Source organism: Rhipicephalus sanguineus, chromosome 2 (genome assembly GCF_013339695.2).
Source record: "Rhipicephalus sanguineus isolate Rsan-2018 chromosome 2, BIME_Rsan_1.4, whole genome shotgun sequence".
NCBI lineage: Eukaryota > Metazoa > Arthropoda > Arachnida > Ixodida > Ixodidae > Rhipicephalus > Rhipicephalus sanguineus.
In genome coordinates this window covers 55,927,157-55,945,241 of record NC_051177.1, presented here as the reverse complement: position 1 = coordinate 55,945,241, position 18,085 = coordinate 55,927,157, and the positions used below count along the sequence as shown (strand labels likewise).

Sequence of the window (18,085 nt, the reverse complement as noted above, 5' to 3'; positions counted from 1 at the left end):
AGTGCGTTAAACAAAGCAAAATAAATTAAAACATTGTTCTACTTTTTATACAAATTTTTAAGTTTGTTAAAAAGGAAAATTAGTGCTTGTAAATCAAGAATGCGCGGACCGCGGTGTCAGTTCTCTCAAGACGGGGTCTCAGCTGAAAGCGTGTTCCTGCCAGCTCGACAGCTGATAGACATGCAAGGCAGCAAACAGAGTGCGCTCAAGAAAATAGTTCTGCCGGTTTTGCAGAAATGCGTTGTTCGCTTAGCTAGTTGTGCAAATTAACGCAATAATTGATGCTTATTTCAAGTTTCTGGACGTACTTTGTAACAGTATAGCGCTCTTTACGGATGTCGCATTTTCGCCGGGCCGCGGAAGGATACACTCTCGCACGCTCGCCGCGTTTCCCGCCAAAGGTAGCCATTCGGTGAATCAAGCGGAGGCGCCTTTGTAAATAGCAGCGGCGGATTTTTCGATTTGGTGCGGGAGATCAACCAGATTACACCTGTTTTTGTGGATACGTGCCACCGGGTGATGGCGTTATACCATCGGAGCTCGGAAAAACGGCGGATATTCAACGATTTTCGTCGGCAAGAAGAAGAAGTGATCGGCAGCCTGGTCAGGTAAGGGTGTGACGTTTCTCCCGGCGCTCGGCGGTGCGCTTCTCGCGTGCTCGTACGCCGCCACTCCCGGTTCCTTCGAGTTTCGCCCGTGTTTTGGACGCTTCGCATGCGTCGGGCTTTTCTGCGTCGCTGCGACGCCTGCTTCCACGATGTCGGGCGTCACCGGCAGGCCAGCAGCTGTTTGCGCCGCGGCCGCGTCGCCTCGAGCCAGCTGTTCGAACAGGCTCCTCGTGCGGCAGCCCGCACGTTGTGCCGCTGACCGGAGCGATCGTTCGACTGGCCGCGCGAAATCCTTCCGTTTACGCGTATCCTTCCACCACTCTAAGTTTGCGTAGCGATCACCTTAAGGGAGTGCGGTTGTTTTTCGAAGTTTGCGCGCTCAGCTGACTCCCGCCACGGCCCTTTAAACGGGCGCGCCGGCTCGGTCGTCGCAAGCGCTCATGTTTGCGTAATATTCGTGTCTGCGAGGTCCTTTATTACTGTATTTTCTTTCGCGGGGGACATGTTACTCTCTATTGCATACTTTTTTTCTCGCGTGCAACGTCTTTTGCGCGCAACCGCGACCGCGCGAAGCGGGCGTGTACCAGCTGCTGCACCACGTGGTGGACGCTGTGCACGAGGCCTCTTTCTCCCTTGTGCCTCGTTTTACTGTGCACGTTTTCGCAACTGCTACGACTTGTGCGTGCTTCACAATGCCCTTCGTGCGCTCGCCTACGAGGCGGGTCCCGATCGCGTGCGGCCGCGTTTTTTTCGAACTCGACGCGGTACCCCAAGCGCGCCGCCGCCGGCGACGGGCGCGACGCGGCTGGCTGGGGTCTTTGTGTGACTTGGCTTGGCTGCTGCGTCGCTGCTGCCCGCCGACGCCGCCGGGTAATGGCGGCGCTGGTGTGGGCCGTCTTCCTCGCTGGCTCGCATCCAGGGAGCAGCAGCTGTGGACCGGCGACCCTCCCTTTCCTCGGTGTTCTCTTTCCCGCCTTTCCGTCGCGTCGCTTCTTCCTCTTCGCCCTCGTTCTCGCCCAGAATCAGCTGCGACGCGCCGCAGTGGCTTTTTATGGCGGCTTCTCGGTCTGCCGGCCGGCCGGTGGTGGTGCGTCCAGTTGGTCGGTTTTCGCGGGCTACGCGACCCCCCACCCCCGTGCATGTGACGCCACGCCGCGTCATTGGAGGCCTGTGAGAAGGCCTCGAGATCGTGAGGATGCTCGCGCGGTTTGTCAGCTGATACAAATTGCTGATACAACTGTGTCTCATTGTTGCCTTCTTGTGTCCTGTTCCTTTGCGCTACCATTGTTATCAAAATATGCCATACCAACAAGTCCGCCTTGCAACTTTGATTGTCAGCTGATGCTAGCCGTTCTGTCTTGCCCGCACGCCGGACAGCTGCGGTGTTAGCGATGTCTTGCGAACTTCATAACACAGTGAAATTTGAATTGACACGTTGGGTGCTGACGTTGATGTCTACGCTGTAGCTGGCGTTATTAACTTACAACGTTGTAAACATTTCGGTACGGGCCGGAATGAAGTGCGTGTGTTCGCGTCCCGTTATTACTCTCGCGTGTGTGTTGTCACCACTTTTGTCATCACCAAAATGCATCGAAGCAACTACTGCCCACATTGAGCCACATGTAGCGCTTGTGAGCATTCTCAGTTCCTGAGTTATGCTGAACTTTGAATTTCACCTCGCTTTGCGGAATGTAAACAATAGCTTGAACACAGATAGTTGATTTTTCCGGCCGTTATTGCAGCGCGCAAATTGCCAGAAAAACAGTGCCGCATTGCTGGCATACGAGGAACACGATTTCAGTGAATGCCGATGTTTTTCATGAAACCGGTCGCTCGTTGGGAAATTCAACTACTAAATGTTGTGTTGATTTTCGCGTCACCTGTTCGCCACCTGTGCTCAGAATCTCGCGCTCACAACATGAGATTTACTTTTCATTAGTCTTTTTGTTTCTCCTCCTTTATGTGCTTTACGTTTCTGCCTAGCCACGGTAGAAACGTGGCTAGATAGAAACGCTAGGTTTTTTTTTTTCCCGGTGCACCTCCATCGCATAACCGGGACGAGTCGCGAACGGTCCCGTTCCTCGCGTTACGTAAAATTCGCGACAAGGAAACTGAACGCTGTCGCGTCGTAAGAAGAGGCCACACGGGACGACGTTCTACGTGCAAGAAGAAAAAGAAAACGTAGAAGGAAATGAAAGAAGTGTCTCGCGAATGTGGATCAAGGACGCCTCTTTTATTATTATTATTTTTTCCCTTCTTTGAATGATAGCGTACGGCGCCTCTGTCGAGAGGGCATACGTTTTTCTGAGGAGACGTTGGGAGAAGATGATAACCGACTTGAGCGTCAATGCAGCCGCGCTGCTCAGAGGAAGTGGCGAGCTCAGCTGAGCTGCCATGTGCCGAAGTCGCGCCTTTTATCGAAGGGAATGTTTCTCTTGCAGTTGCAACCCCCCTCACTGCTGAGCGCTGTCGTTATCTGTAGACGTCGCGGATATTTCTGCATCCGCTCTTGCCGTGCTCGTGCGGTTGCCGACTGAGTAGTACCTCTTCCGTCCCTCCAATTGTGTCATTTTTTTTCTCTAACCTGCTTTTTGTATAAAGGCGTCATAAACGGTCCCTACGAATTGCGCAGAGCAATTTTGCTTGTGCGTCCTGATTTGTCCCTGCAAGCTTGTAAAAAGTTGGCGCGTGGTCAGGCGAAAAGCGACGTGTAGTACACCCGCTATTGTAGTAGCCTCCAAGTTGCGAGTTTGGTATTACTGCGTCGTAAATTCTGGAGCGTAACAGCGTTTATCTATAACTGTAACTGCGTTTATCTAAAAGTTGTTTTCGTAAGTGGATATGGCAAGTCGCCTCTCTCACTTCACTTTTTGCACGTAGCGATTTCACGATACAAACTGAATCTTTGCCCCAGCAGTTGCTTCAAAATCGTGCACACGACGTTTACTACAAAACTATACAAAATTATGTCAAGAGTAGCGCCAGTGCTATCCGCAGGTATTGGAGTCGTCCTTGGCTGGTTTTGCGGGCGGAAGCCTGGGCCGGGGGGGGGGGGGGTAAGAATATCTTTAAAGAAAAAAAAGAAAGAACAGTCCATTCAGTCAGTGACGCGATGGGCAAATGATGACGACCACTTGCGTCTGTATGGTGTGTGCCTCGAAGCACCAGAGCCAGCAATGGTAGAACCCACTGGTGTTGGCACTATCATTTGACAGATGAATTGCCTGTTGGCAGTCTGATGCCCGGACACACACGCACACATGATAGTACGTCCGGCTTGATTAAGTATGAAGTAGCACATACTAACTATGCAGGCTATAAAATGAACGCTTCTTATGTAAAGAAAATATCTTCGTGGGCCTCTCCCACGATGGAGTATGATGATATGCAATGGTTTCATTGAATTTAGCCACCGTATTGACGTGCATTCTACCTAGCAATGACCAATCATGCTTATTCGCTGTTATAACAGCAGCATTATTATCTTCATTCAGTCTCAAACAAAGTGTTGATTTCTTTAACAAATATATATATTTTTTGCTCGCGTATTAACCCTCAGCGTTCTATAGACTGCCAGGGAGTTTTTGAAAGATACTCTGGTATATGAAATTGTAGGTACTTGAAAGTGCCAGCGTACTAGCCCTGTTACTTCTCGTGTCTGAATGACACTGTTTCATTCTTCCTTCGGAGCTTATAGGGTCGCCCTTTCTTTTTTGAACGAGCAGTTTGCCCTGTCGCTCCCCGTCGAGAAACAACAGTGCATTCTCTCTTCTTTGACGTAGAGCCAACGAGCTGTACTTCACAGCGAGCGGTCGTGATGTCACAAGAGTGCGCAGGTTGTTCGTCGTTCGCACTGTGACACAAACTTGGCGTTCGGTTTTGTACGCCGTTGCAATTCGCGACACCGCAAATGAGGTTTACAGAAGGGCAAGGAGTCAGTCTCTTTAGTCCAGTGCGTCCCTGAGAATGATTGAAGAAAGAAGGGTCGTTGCTTCGCTTCACCTTGGGTGACTCCTGGAACGCTCGAATTTTTTTTTTTTTCGAAGGTCGTGACAGTGTTAACTGTCACGACCTTGTCTGCTAGCTCTCTGGAATTTTCCGTAGAGTTTTCTAAGAATTCGGTTCAGCCATGCAAGGAGATATACCTCCGTGGTAGTGAGACCACACATATCAGAAGACGGTAGCAAGATATCCTGCTAAGGATTATTTTATGTGGGTACACATCACAAGTAATTTATATCATGCAGTTTGTGCAAAAAGAAAGCAGGCCAGTACAGTTGATACAAATAGCTATTGAACTTATCAAATGATCCTACAACGGTTCATTTGGTAATGTAGCTATGTTTGGTGAAGTTAAAAAAAGCAATTTTGTTCGTTTCCGCTCCTTCCTTTAGGACAACTCTGACGGTAAAAATGCCCAAGAATTGGACGGTACTTGCTTTTAGTTATTTTACTCATACACTGATACAATTTCCTGAATCAAGCGATATCGGTAGTGGCGCAGTCGCTCGAAAAAAATAATAATAAGCAAATGAAAACTCTCTCTCTGCGGTCTAAAAACAACCTGTTGGTTGAGAATACTTGGCGTGCCAAAGATTGTCGCTGCTTGCGTGCTATGTCTAAAAAAAGGGTGTGTATATGTCCCACAAAAGGGCGCGCGCTCTAGGTAAGCTTTAAAAAGAAATGCACGATATCGATAGCGTGTCGCGTACGAGGGTTTCATGAATTTTAACGCTCTCACATCGGCAGGTGCGCATTTATTTCTAGGACTTCTTGCCAGAAGACACACACACACACACACACACACACACACACACACACACACACACACACACACACACACACACACACACACACACACACACACACACACACACACACACACACACACACACACACACACACACACACACACACACACACACACACACACACACACACACACACACACACACACACACACACACACACACACACACACACACACACACACACACACACACACACACACACACACACCGATATTAGCATCGAACGGTGAATTTGTTAACGTAACAAGGAGGGCGAGCGTTCACTAGGAGAAACGTGTAGCCCGCAGATCTCAGCTGTCGCGGATCTTTCCTTGAACAACACGTAATCGTATCGGGAGTCGTCGAGCGGCGGATCGCCCGCCGTGAAGAGGGAGGGAGGGTCGAGATATTTGTCCCTAGGCTGGCATTTCTTTCATGGAGCAGCAGCAGATAACTGGTGTACGGTCATCGCGCGAGGACGTTGCTGGGCGTTGCTTCAAGCATCCCCTCGATGGGTCCCTCCGTGCCGGCCGCTCTTTCGAAGTACTAGTAGGTTGTTTGTTGACCGGACTGCTGTTGACTCGCGCACAGCCAGAAGCCAGAGCAGGTGAGCGACGCATGCCCGCTGCGTCCCCACCTGCCCGCCGACGGTGTGCTTGACAGGCCCACTTCGCTGATAAGTGTGTGCGAAACAGCCATGACAGCCATCGGTCCCACTGAGGCAGCTGTCTCCCCCGCTCCATAACGCTGCTGCCGTGTATATGATGGCGTGCCTTCGCGTAGGGCGCTGCAGCTGTTCTACGTGAGCGTGGCTTTTCAGCGGGCCCCGCCAATGCGCGGGTTATCGGAGGCCCCGCCGCATAGCACAAATGTATACTCATCCCTCTCAGTGTCTGCGATTTCATGCCGCGTTGCAATTCTTTCTCGCAATCTCTGGTGAATGACGAACGTCGATTCTCGTTCTTCGTACCGCATCTTTATTCGTTCGTTCACTCCTTTATAATTTTTTTCCCGTCACCACGTGGCTAACGCATGCAGCTTGCGCTTGACGCGAGAGGGATTGAAGGCTACCGAACGCCGGCGACGTGTTCAGAATTTTTAATACGGTCATTGAAGTTTATGACTGGCTGTAAAAGCGAAGCATATGCTGCAAACGTGCAGCGGTATCCGTTCGGGTTTTCGAAACGGTGAGAATTCTGCCCACGCCGGCGGTGATTTGCTCGAGAAAGATTTGCGCGCCTGGCTTCCCGCGTGGCATTCGAGCTGTACCCGTATGAGGAACTCGATAATGCGGGTTAGGGTTGTTACTTCGGTCACATTGGTGATGGTCTTCGCGGAGATATTCCAGTGGCGAATACAATGTTTCAGCGTTTACGGCCCGTGTACACAATGCCGTCGGTTGCCGTTTCCTGTGAGGTTCATCATGCGACTTCAACGTGTCACCGTTTCTTGTATCGACGGAATGCTGCTCAGTGTCTCGGCATTAGCCCACGCCCGGACTCCGCGAATATTTGGAACACCTTCGATGTGGGTCGCGTGTCTTTGACGGCGCCCGGCGTAGAGGTCACGCACGTTCATACATTTTCCGGATCCCGCACCTGCGGTGCTAGACTAGTTCCGTCACGGCTGTTTCTCTTTTGGCAATAACGAAAACGGAACGGTATACTGTGAGAATCCGTTAGGCGGCGACATAACGCGGCACATTATCGAGTGCTTACTCTTTATCGTAAGCTGTGTCATTGGGAACGATAGAAGAAAACAGACTCATTGTAGGTACGGTTGGCTGTTCATTTAGCGTACGAATCTTGTGACCAGGCTATCCGATCAAGCGGTGTGAATATTGTGACAGCCGTGTTACTGCATTCGTGTACCATCGCTGCATATGATTTTAAGGCACGTGAAATATGAATGCGAAAATGCGTTAGCGAATTGTCGTTCGTGGTATTAATAACGAAGCGGCCACTCTTCAGGTGAAAACGGGCTCGGTAGACCAGGCAAGACGGAAAAGAAAAAATAATATAGAGAAAACGCGATGTGGGTGGCAACGCCGCCTGTCTGATTTAATGTTACAGCTCTTTCTCATCTCTTCGAAACATCGTGTCTCGTTATTTCCGTCGGTAATGCGTCCGTAGGCGCAGAGCCTCCTTTAAGGTGTTTCGCCTGCCGCGTAATATAATAATGAATATGTTGCATGGCTGCTGTTACTTTGGCAAAAGGAAGAAACTGCATTATACGGATCAAGAAGGGGGTGTGGGAGGGTTTCTACACAATGGATTTGCGAAAGCGGCCGTGACCGGTCGTGGTGGCTAGTTGTTTCTTTTCTTCGGTCATCCCGGGAAGATTCCGTCTCTCGGTCCACCTCTGGTTGGTTGCCCGCCGCCGCGACTGTGGGGGGAAGGGGGGGGGGAGGGAGGGGTGTATCGTTTCTCTCCTCCTCCTTCAACCACGGCGAACATTAGCGGCCGCAGTGAGAGCGAATGATGGCCCATGCAACTTCCCACAGTCTATCTTGTGTTCTTTCTGCGCCCGTGTCTGTTGACGCTCAGCGGCATGTCTCCTTTCATTGCTTTTTTTTTCTTTTCTTTTCTTGCACGTTCCATATTCCATTTTGCTCCCCTTTGCCGAGTTTCCGTACTGAAGGTCGTGACGCTTGCCGTGAGCTGGCGAGTGCTTTCTTCTTTTTTTCTTATTTCCCGTAGCTTTTGCCATTGGAGACGACCACAGCGGCGACTGCGACATTGTAAGCCGGGACGAAGGGTGGAAGGAAGTGTTGCTGTATTCCATCAGTTGCGCGTCTTCTCGCTTTCGCTGTTTTTATTTTTGAAGCAACATCATGCGCGAGATTTCTATTGGACGAATGGAAATCAACCTTGGCTCAAGCAGAGAACGAGAGAGAGAGAGAAGAGAACCGCGGCGGGATTTGTGTGGTTTCGTTCTTGTCGAATGGTTGGGGCGCAGCTTTCGCTACGGCGCGCGCTGGTCCTTGGAGGAGCCAGAAATGGTCTCTTCTCGACGCTTGCGTTTTCGGTGTCGGTCACGACGAACCGCGGTTTAAGGATGTTCTTTACATTTTTTCGGTTGTCTTTATCCGCTCCGAGTTGGCGCTCTGTCTGCCTCGCACGCTGTGCTTCTTCATTGTGGAAGCTGCCGCCGCCGGACGTTAGCCGGTGCCCCGGCAGTCGCCTTCTTCGTACGCTTCGTGCCGCCTGGCCCGGGTCATTGTCTGCGTCCGTCGTTACACTTTATTTAGCTCTTCTTCTTCAGCGTCCGTCTCGTGGTCGCGGCGACGGTGAATTATGAGAGAAACGCGAAGGTGAAGAGGGGAGGTAGTGAGCGAGAGCCGCGTCGTTTCTCGCGTGGCCCGGAAGTTTTTCGTGACTGCGTTATGAATTCGGCGACGATCCGACGAGCGAGCCAAGCAAGCCCGGCCGCCGCGACACCCTGGCATTCATACACAAATACACGCGCGTGCTGGCTTCGCGTCGTCAATCTATGCCTCTCTCTCTCTCCCAACTACGGAGTTTCTCGCAGTTTCTTTTCCTTCTGTTTCTTGTTTTTTTTCTTTCTCGATTCCTCGGGAGTACTCGCCTCCAAAGCGCGACCCACGCGTTGTCGACGGCCGCTACGGTTTTCTTTAATATAATTTTTTTTCTGCCAAAGAGAAGTCGTGGTCGTACCGAGCATGCATGGCGAGAGGAGCGTGAGTGACTTCTTTGCCGTTTGCGGTGGTGGTGGTGGTTTGCGTGTAATGTCGTGACGTGTAGCGCGCGCGCCTCGCATATTCGGGCTCGTCAATTTTTTTTTGCATGTCTCGCGTTGTTTCTTTTTTGAGAAGCGCTGCCAGCAGGTCGTCGTTCGCGCTTGGATCGCGCTGGCGTCCAGCGCGTGAGCGTGGCGCGACGCATGCTTTACCGGATGATCATGTCACGGAGCACGACGCGACGCCAAGCGCGCGCGCGCGCTTTTATGTATTCTGCTAATGCACTTTCCGTTTTTCTCTTTCTCTCTCTATGTGCGCTTCGTGCGACGCGTTCTCCAGACTGTTGCATCGCGTCGTGGTGGACGCGCGCGCTGCTTGTTGCGTCACGTACGTGTCGCTGCGGAAACGCGAATGACCGCGCCGCATGTCGCGGACTTTTTCTTTCTTTTTGTTTTTAGAGTATGGTAATCGCTGTACTCGGCGGCTACGATTGTCCCGTCCTTCTCCGTGACAAATCGCATTGGCAGATGTTCGAGCTCCCTTACTGCACGGCTGCGTTGCAGCGTGGTGTGTGCCTTCTTCGCGCGTTTCCGCAATGTCGTCTCGCGGCGGACGAGCACACTCTTACCTCGCGCTGAAAATAAATAAATAAAAACGAGCGAGACAAGAAAGAAAAGGCGTGAACGTCTTTTCTTAGGAAGACGACAACGGCGGCGCTAAAATGGAGCGCACGTGTCGCCGTGGCGCACTTTGTTCTTGCATTTCCGGAATGTATTTCGAGACAAACGACTTTTATTCGGGTATTGTTAGTTTTGTGTGTCAGGTGAGACGCGAATCGTAGTACACAGTTCAGCCACGAACAAGGGACGATAAAGAAAAGCCCACCGGAGAGAGCATAACTAGACAGATGAAGGCACGCTTCGTCTAGAGTTCGAGGATCGAACTATAGACCATCGTACGCCTTCTGGCAAATAGCGGATTCTAAAAAGCGGGGGAACTCTGGATGTTTGCAGATCAGTTGTGCGTGTTTGTCTCGTGTGTTTTCTGTAAAGCGCTGGCTCCTTCTTTTCCTTCGTTGGTCGTGAAGTCACGTGTATTTCGATGGCAAAATGCGTAAAAGTAGCTTGTGTTTGAAAGTTGACATAAAGTTGAAATTCTTGCTTGTGATTTCTTGAACGCATTCGCTCTTTCGGTGCGTACAGCCGGTGAATACATTTACCGTCAAATAACTTAGAACCTGAGCGCGCCTACGGCTGCTGCTTGCTGCGGATTCTAAACCAGCAGCGCATGAGAGCGATCCGCTAACTTTAGGCGTGCAGCCAGGTTATAAACGGTTTGTCTTATAGCAGCATCTTAAGCGCTGCGTCGGCTGCGGGAGGCAAGCCGTGCGTAGCTAACTGCCGGATATTTGCAGCAAGATCAAGTCTAGACGCTTACCTCAGCTCGTGGGGCGTGCTCCTCGACGTTCCGTCGATTCAGCGGCAGTTGCGGGTCAGACTCCTCCGAGGAGGGTGAGAGAAGTCTCGTCTTTAGAATGCGTCCGGTGGCAAACATTAGCACTCCGTTGGCCTTGGCCTGCAGCAGCAGCAGCAGCCATCGTGTCGGTGCACGACCGGCTTCTGAGCATATCGTGCCGCGGGTGCTCTGCTTTGCAAGTGGCGCGATGCGCGAAACAGTTCCGCCGAGAAGGCGTGCGAAGATGACGTCAGCATTAAAAGTTTATGCGTGTAAGAAACTTTGCTAGCGCTATACTGCGCCGTATCCAACTTCTGTAGCTTAGCAGGTAACGTTTCTAGCTGCTAAGCTCCTCATCGAGCTTCGTTTTCGGTCAGGGAGGGCGTATTTTTACGGCGGCGAAATGCAAGAGCACCCGTGTAGAGAGCCAGTGCCTCCTCCGACAGAGCTCAACCACGGCCGCTGTGGCTCAACGCGCTTGTTCAGAACGCTGTATTACGGATTGCATAAACTGCGTGCATCATTGCACGCATAAACGCGTGCATCATTGGTGCGCTGCTACTAATGATGCGTTATTAGGTGTGGGATGTCTCGGACCAGGCGTATAGTCGGTGGAAGTCGCCAGTGAGTCCGCAAGGCGCCGATCGAGCGTTCTAAAGAAGCGTCTTGAGCTCTTGAGATACACGGCGTGCCTCATAATCATACTGTAATCTTGGCTCGTAAATCCCCAGAATAAAATTTTTAATGTGCGCCACGCGACGGTGAATGGCATCGAGAGGTGCGGCTTATGCGAGCGAACGCCCCTTGCGTGTTATCTTGTTGGCGAATTCGTAAGCGCCTTTCAAATGAAACAGAACGCGATGGAGCGTTGCCGTTGGCTAGCTTGCGTGATGGGCACGATGGGTGAGGATTAGCCATAGCTTCCTCAAATATGTGGTTCTTTGTACGTACCGTGATTGTTTGATTGATCGAATTGATCGTTTGATTTGGCTGAATGGTTCTAAGCAGCGGTTACGGGAGACGCCGCAGTGCAGTGCTGCGGAATAAACTTAAGCGATTTGGCCTCTCCACTGTGCACCGACAGCTGTTTACACAAAGTGTACTCTTCTTCGACGTCTCTGTTTATTTAATTTTTTTCCCCCGTTCAAGAACTGGACCATCGTCATTCCGGGTGCAGTAGCAGAATACCGTTTCTGTGGGCGCTGTAATATCGACGAACAGTAGAGCAGTGAGTCAGTGCATAGTGAATAAGCGCCCTTCAAAATAATGCTCGTGTTTCTTCGATACTGTTCGAAGCTGTCACCCGCAACGCGTTTTCGTTTGCGAAGCGGCTCACTGTTGTGTGTGTGTTTTAGATTTAGTGGCAGGCCACAGCTACTTTTCGCGATTTCCGCACAAAAATACTAGGCGACAACGTTCGCATTTCCTTTATTTGCAGCTAGCGTTCCGGCGTCGCCAGATATGGAGCACGTGCGTGTATGTGTGTTCTGTCGGCTACTTAGGCGATGCTCAGTGACGTCGTTATCGCAACGTTGTGATAGAACACGTGCACGTCGTTATACTATAGACGCTGGGTCGTTAACGCCCTGGGCGAGCATTATTATCGCGTCGTTGTGCCGGGCGTTTGCCTCTCTCGGGAATATGTGTTAATGTCCATCCAAGACATCCGAGGATCACACTCCTTGCTAATTCGTTGCGTCTTTCGGTGTTGTGCAGTCGGTAGTGTTGATGTGTTGCATACAGTGTCTGTCAGAATTTCGCCAGACGTCTGGGACGCCTGCTGGCAGAGAAGCTTCCTTTTCGTGTGGCCACTTGGGCCATTCGCGTCTCCCGTCGCGATTGCGAACGCTGGCCTGCGCGCGATCAGTTTTCGGCTCGAAGCCAGAACTGCACGTGCTTTCAACGCACAAGTGGCTCGCGCTTTTGACTATTGGCTCGCCGCTTTACGATGCGTCTCTCGTCGTGCGAGTCAACGTTCGTCATTTTGGGTTCACTGTACAAACAAACAAAGCAAGCAAACAACTTGCGCGTGGCGCGAGCTCCGACGTCGCGTGCCCGAGAGTGATGCGGGTGCTGGTGGTCAGGTGACAGCCAGTTCTCTTCCAGCGGCTGTTGGAGGTGAAACGCCGTTTATTCGACCCACAGCAGCGGCGTTGCATAAATCGCTGTGCCACTTGGCGCGTAACGACTGCCGAGAGCGAGAGCGCGCAACGACTGTTTTCGTTCGAGATGACTGGAGCCCGTCGCCCTAATCCGAGAGGGGACAATCGTCGGACGAGCAAAGCGTGAGTCGCTCGATCAGCTGTTGACGCGCTTGTCGCCGAACATTCGGTGATAGATAGGCCTGATAGCGATCATTTTTTTGTTAAGTGGCTAGTGGTCCCAACGCGATGCCGCTTAGAGGAACGCCGACGTTTTTGTCGTTGTCTCGCGTTTGTCTCGACTGTATGGCGTGTAACGAGAGTTGCGTTGTTTCTTTCGTTTCGGCAGCCGTCTCAGCAATCGCCCGACGAGTCCCAAAACGCAGATGGAGCAGGAGAAGAGGATTCGTCGCGAGATCGCCAACAGCAACGAGCGCAGGCGCATGCAGAGCATCAACGCCGGTTTCCAGTCGCTGCGGACGCTTCTGCCGCACCACGACGGCGAAAAGCTCTCCAAGGTGAGTTTGCCCGTCTGTTTTGTTTCGTTCACTTCTTGCTACTCCGCGGCGGCGTCGTTTTCAGAGTTTTCTGCCCCGTTTCTTGCGGCGGTGGCGTCGGCTCCCTGACAGGTGTCGCGCGCACCTGGCTCTGCCATCAGGGGGCATCGGACCTCTCAGCGTTGTCGAAGTGCCCCCCCCCCCCCTCTCTTTTCCTTCCTCTTGGTTCTCTCTCTCGTCTGTGTCCACGCTCGCCCGCCTGCTGCCCCGTGCACGAGCTCGCTGGGCGAGGAAACAGCTGCTACTTGTTATGCGAAGACGAATTAGGAGCGGCGGACAGCCGTTGCAGCGAGCCCGAGTGTGGTGGTGGAAAGGGTGGCCCCCCGCTCACTCCCCCGTCATCATTGAGCCTACATCGACGTCGTAGAATTATGTGGCGGACGCTATCGTCTATTGAGAAAGAAATCTGTCTGCGAACTGGCGCGAACGAGCGTGTGTGCCGTACTTTATGCGCGTCTGTGTCGGGCGTTTGCAAGGGCCGCAGGGGAGGAACTCGCGAACAGCTTATGGGCCAGCACTTGCGCTTACTCGGAATATATTCCATTGCAAGCGGACCACTCTGCATAGAGACATCGGCGAAGTTTGCAACGCTAAAGGAAGCTACTTCCTGTTCTCAGCCGCGTCTGTTCTGCGTTCCGCGTCCCCCCAAGTACTCTTTGCGAAGGTTCCCGGTGCACGTAACCTCGTTAGCGTAAGAAGCTGTAGTGGTTTTCTTCCTCCTCCTCCTCCTCCCAGACTCCAGGAGAAACGGTACAAGTGCGCAACTTGCCCACTCCCGCCCGTCGCCGAGCAAGGCAATGCCGTCGGTAGTGACGACGGCGGGACGCATTCTAGCGCGGAGGCACGCGTGACGGGCGGCTCGGATCGATGACGTAATGCGCGCACCGAGACGGAGGAACCCGGGAAAACGAACGCTGCTGACGACGACGGCGACCAGACGCGTTTTTCGGCGGCGCGGCTTCTCGTCCGCCGCCTGGACGGCGGATAGACGGAGGAAAGGGGCGGCAGCCCTTCCGATATCCGGCACTTGAAGGAAAAAGTTTCGCAGCCGCCTGCCGGGTCGGGCCGGCCGGCCGGTCGTTCGCCCCTGCTCCGGGGGCCGCCGCCATCTTTGGGTAGCCAGAGGCACCGAAAACGCGCCGTCTGCGGAGACAAAGAGGACGAGAGAAGGCGGCCGGAGCGCCGCGGGAATAATACCAATAAAAAAAATCGACGGGATAGAGCGGAGAAGCGGGAGATGAGGGTGGGGGCGGCGGACGGCCGTCTCGCCGCCGTGCGAGACGGCGTACCACGTGACGCGGTGACGTCGCAGGGACGTCCGGGGCTTGCCGGCAGCGGCGGGATGACGCGTGGAAGAGGGTGGAGAGAACGAAGAGGAGGAAGGAAGAGCGGGGGGGGGGGGTCGCCGGCATCGGTTGCCATGGCAGCCGGAACGCCCAAATACGGGGTGCCGGCCGCGGGCGGGGGTCTCGGATCGATGCACCTTTCCCTTCGGAAACTGGCGCACTCTGTCTCTCCTCCTCTTGTTTTGCTTGCGTGCATTTATTGTTGCGCTTTCCGAAAGCATCCGCCGCTCTTCTTCTCCTGGCCTTGCAGCCGAGCCGAGGGATCTTTTTTCTTTAATTTTTCTTTTTTTTTTTTGCTCGCTGCAGGAAGGGGTTGTGTGCTGCGCGTCTCCCGGTAGTCATCGTCCACAGTGCTCTTTTTAACGCGTTCCGAGCACCGCCTCTCCCTCGCTTCTTTCATATTTTTGTTGTCTCGTACTTCGTTATTACGTTACACTGCACCTTACTTTCGCCGGCTGCTCGAATCTTTCTTTTTCCTCTCTTCTCGTCAAGGTGGGGGAGTGTTTTTGTTTCGTTTGTCCGGTAGCGTCGTCGGGTGCCGAAGGCGCGCGCCTCCGCGCCGTCTCGTTGCTCCTGCGTGTGTCCTCATCAGTGAGGGACCGGTCTAGCAGTGCAGCTTACGTAATGGCGCGGCACGTCATGTGCTATGCGCGAGACGGCTCGGAAAAGGAGGAGGAAGTCCGGGGAGTGAGGTGGGCGGGAGGTGGTCTTCCAGGGGGTATTATTCAGTGCCTCCGCGCTGTCCGAGCTCCGGTGGACAGAACTGGCACGTGCCCTCCCGAACTCTTCGTATACGTCAGCGCCTTTGCAGCTGACCGCGTATGAGCCGTTGTTCCGTTGTGCGCCCCCCCTCCCCTTTTTTTTCCCATTTTCTTTGTTGCACATGGAGTACGAACGCGCCTGGCTGCAGCGAAGTCGCCTCGTCGTAATTACGGACGATGCGACTTTCGCGGAAGCTTTTCGTTCCTTTGTTTACGACGCACTGAGAGTGTTTGTAGGTGACACCCTTTCGGTAGTGTACTTGTTTGACTTGGGCATGGCATTTATGTTAGTTAAAGGTCGCCAAGCGACCTTTAACAACGAGATACGAGCATACACGGCGCATTGTTGCACCTCGCATAGCGGTGTGCGGTTTATATAATAATCACGGAGTCACTTCGCTTGTGCCATTTACACTAAATCGATTTTTTTTTCTGCGTGGCTAATCTATACATGGAGCTTTACTACAGGAAAATTTGGCGCTAGTGTCGATGGGTTCCCGTCGCCGGCCACTATGGCCGTGTATACAGACATTTCGCCAAAGTGCTCAGCTTGCGATCAGCTAGCAACTTTTTCCCATTTAATGTGGCGGTGCCCCCGCTTGCGCGTTTGCACAAGAAAGCATCACATCAACAAGACAGAATTCTTAAAATGCATCGCAAGTCCGGATCTTGCGAATCAACTCCGGGCGGTCCAGGGAGCCTGTGAAGCGATCGGGAGCCTTTGGCTCCCGACCCCTTCGCGGGCGATGCCCTCCGCGGGTTTTTAGGAACCCTCGTCCCAGGACACAATAAAGTTCCTCTGTCTGTCTGTCTGAGTGTCGATGGGTGCATGGGAACGATGGTTAGTGCATAAATTTGCCCAAGCGTCTTTTTTCTGACTCCGTACGTCTTCGTGTTCTTGCACTCCTATTTTTTAGAAGCTAACATTGCGTTTCAAGCGCGACAATTCGCACTCTGTAAGCGTTTACCCTGAGAGCTCGCTGTGTTCAGGACACTATGACTGCTTGGAAATTGAGCAAGACGTAATCAGAAGGCCTGAAATCACTGGCGTGATTGGACAGGTTATCAATGCGCTATAGCTATCCATCGTACTCGTAGTAGGCGAGCGACCGCAGCGCGAGAGTATCCTCCGGCGGTTTTTCTTTTGTAGGAAAGTGCACGGGACAAATAAACGGAAAGTATGCGGGCGTGCGTGCGGGAGGGCTTTTCCCAAAGCCACGCTGCGGTGATCGATTCCCCAATCCGGCTGGCCCGACGGAGAAGGAGCTTCCCGAAAATCTGTCACCGCCTTAAAAAAAAAAAAAAAACAACACAGTGTCGGAATGTGGGGAGATGCTCAACATGAAGGCGATAACTGAAAGATGGATGCGGCCTCATTTTCCTTGCCGTCCCGTGACGCCTCCGTCGTGATCCATAGCGATTGTTTCTTTGCTTTCTCTCTCTCTTTCGTGTGTGTGTGTTATAATTACGGTCGAACGTGTTCGATGAAGTGGTAGACTGTATCACGAGTTCCGTGGCAGTTGTTGTTGCTATTGGTTTACTGCTCGAACAGGCATTTGACACGAAAATTAGTGTAACGTGCGAAATCTGACACGAAAAGCGTTGCATGTGAATAACAGTTTTAAAATAGGGTACCCAGAGCTTTGCGTGCGCGATCTCCTTGGGCTGTCGCCACTGTGCATGCGTCATGCGCCGCTGACCGCAATGCATAATTTTTTGAAGATAGCGTGCGCACCCATGGCGCGCGCAAAGCTCCTTTCCGTTGATCTCGCGAATGTTCGAGCGCGATTCAGTTTACGGAGGACAAACCCCATTCTAGAACACCTGCCGCGTGGTTACGCAAACCCGACGAATACAAGGAACCTTAAGACCTGGGTTACCCAATTTTAAATCTCTGCGATATCCATTGCACTTACATGTTTACGACGGAGCTTTTTCCTTGACAGCAAACTAAATAGTGTCCCGTCTCCCTCTGTCGTCGTCTGTGATTTTTTGCGCTGCTGTTCCGAGAAGCCAACTCGTCACCTGTTTGTGTTTGCATCTACAGCGATAAACGTCGGCCAGATGCGGGAAAGGAAAGTGCGTCAACCGTGCAGCTGATTTTTATTGTATTTACTTGCGATCGGGGGCCGGCGTGCGCAAGCCAGCCTCAGCTGCTGCGGCTTCTGAGCTCGCGCATTTCGCGATACCTCAGCGGCGTCGTCTGCCGGAGTTCTTTTTTTCTTCTGTTTCTGTGGCAGCAGAAGTAGCGGCGTCCGACTAGCGGGCGCCAGTGCGCACATGTTCATCGCGGCGGTCGTCTTCGCCCGTAGCTTGAACCCGGGCTTTATTCCCGCATTGCCAGCTGACGCTGAAGCCGAGCTGCTAAGCCCGAGGAGTGACTATCTCTTTTTCTCTCTCTCTCATCTTAGTGTACGCGGCACGTTTGCCACGGGCATGTGTGTGTGTGTGAGAGGGGCGAGAGGTGGTCGCAGGTGTTCTCGTGTGATCGGACTGGCGAAAAGTGGCGAGGTCATTGTGATGTGGAGGGGTAGAAGGTAGCTCTGTTGCACTTGAGTGATGGTGAAGAAATAGGGTTTGGTTTCTACATTGCCGAAGAACAGCTGTGAAAGATGTGGCGCTGTCGCGACAATGGATATGCGACCAGTTTTGCCGCCGCGTTTAAAGCGAATTGCGCTCTCCGTATGCCCTGTGTTGCGGGCTCTACACACACACACACACAGAGGG

At 52.6% G+C, this 18,085-nt stretch overlaps 1 protein-coding gene across 1 annotated transcript in view; it reads left to right on the top strand.

Moving 5' to 3' along the window:
• The first annotated feature begins 377 nt into the window (after positions 1-377).
• The window catches only part of LOC119382998 (transcription factor AP-4), a 65,902-nt gene continuing 48,194 nt past the window's right edge, over positions 378-18,085 (top strand). The window contains exons 1-2 of the mRNA XM_037650954.2: positions 378-608; positions 13,044-13,212. Of these exons, the coding sequence (XP_037506882.1) occupies positions 520-608; positions 13,044-13,212 (258 nt within the window). The 5' untranslated portion in view covers positions 378-519. The remainder of the gene's footprint in view (positions 609-13,043; positions 13,213-18,085) is intronic.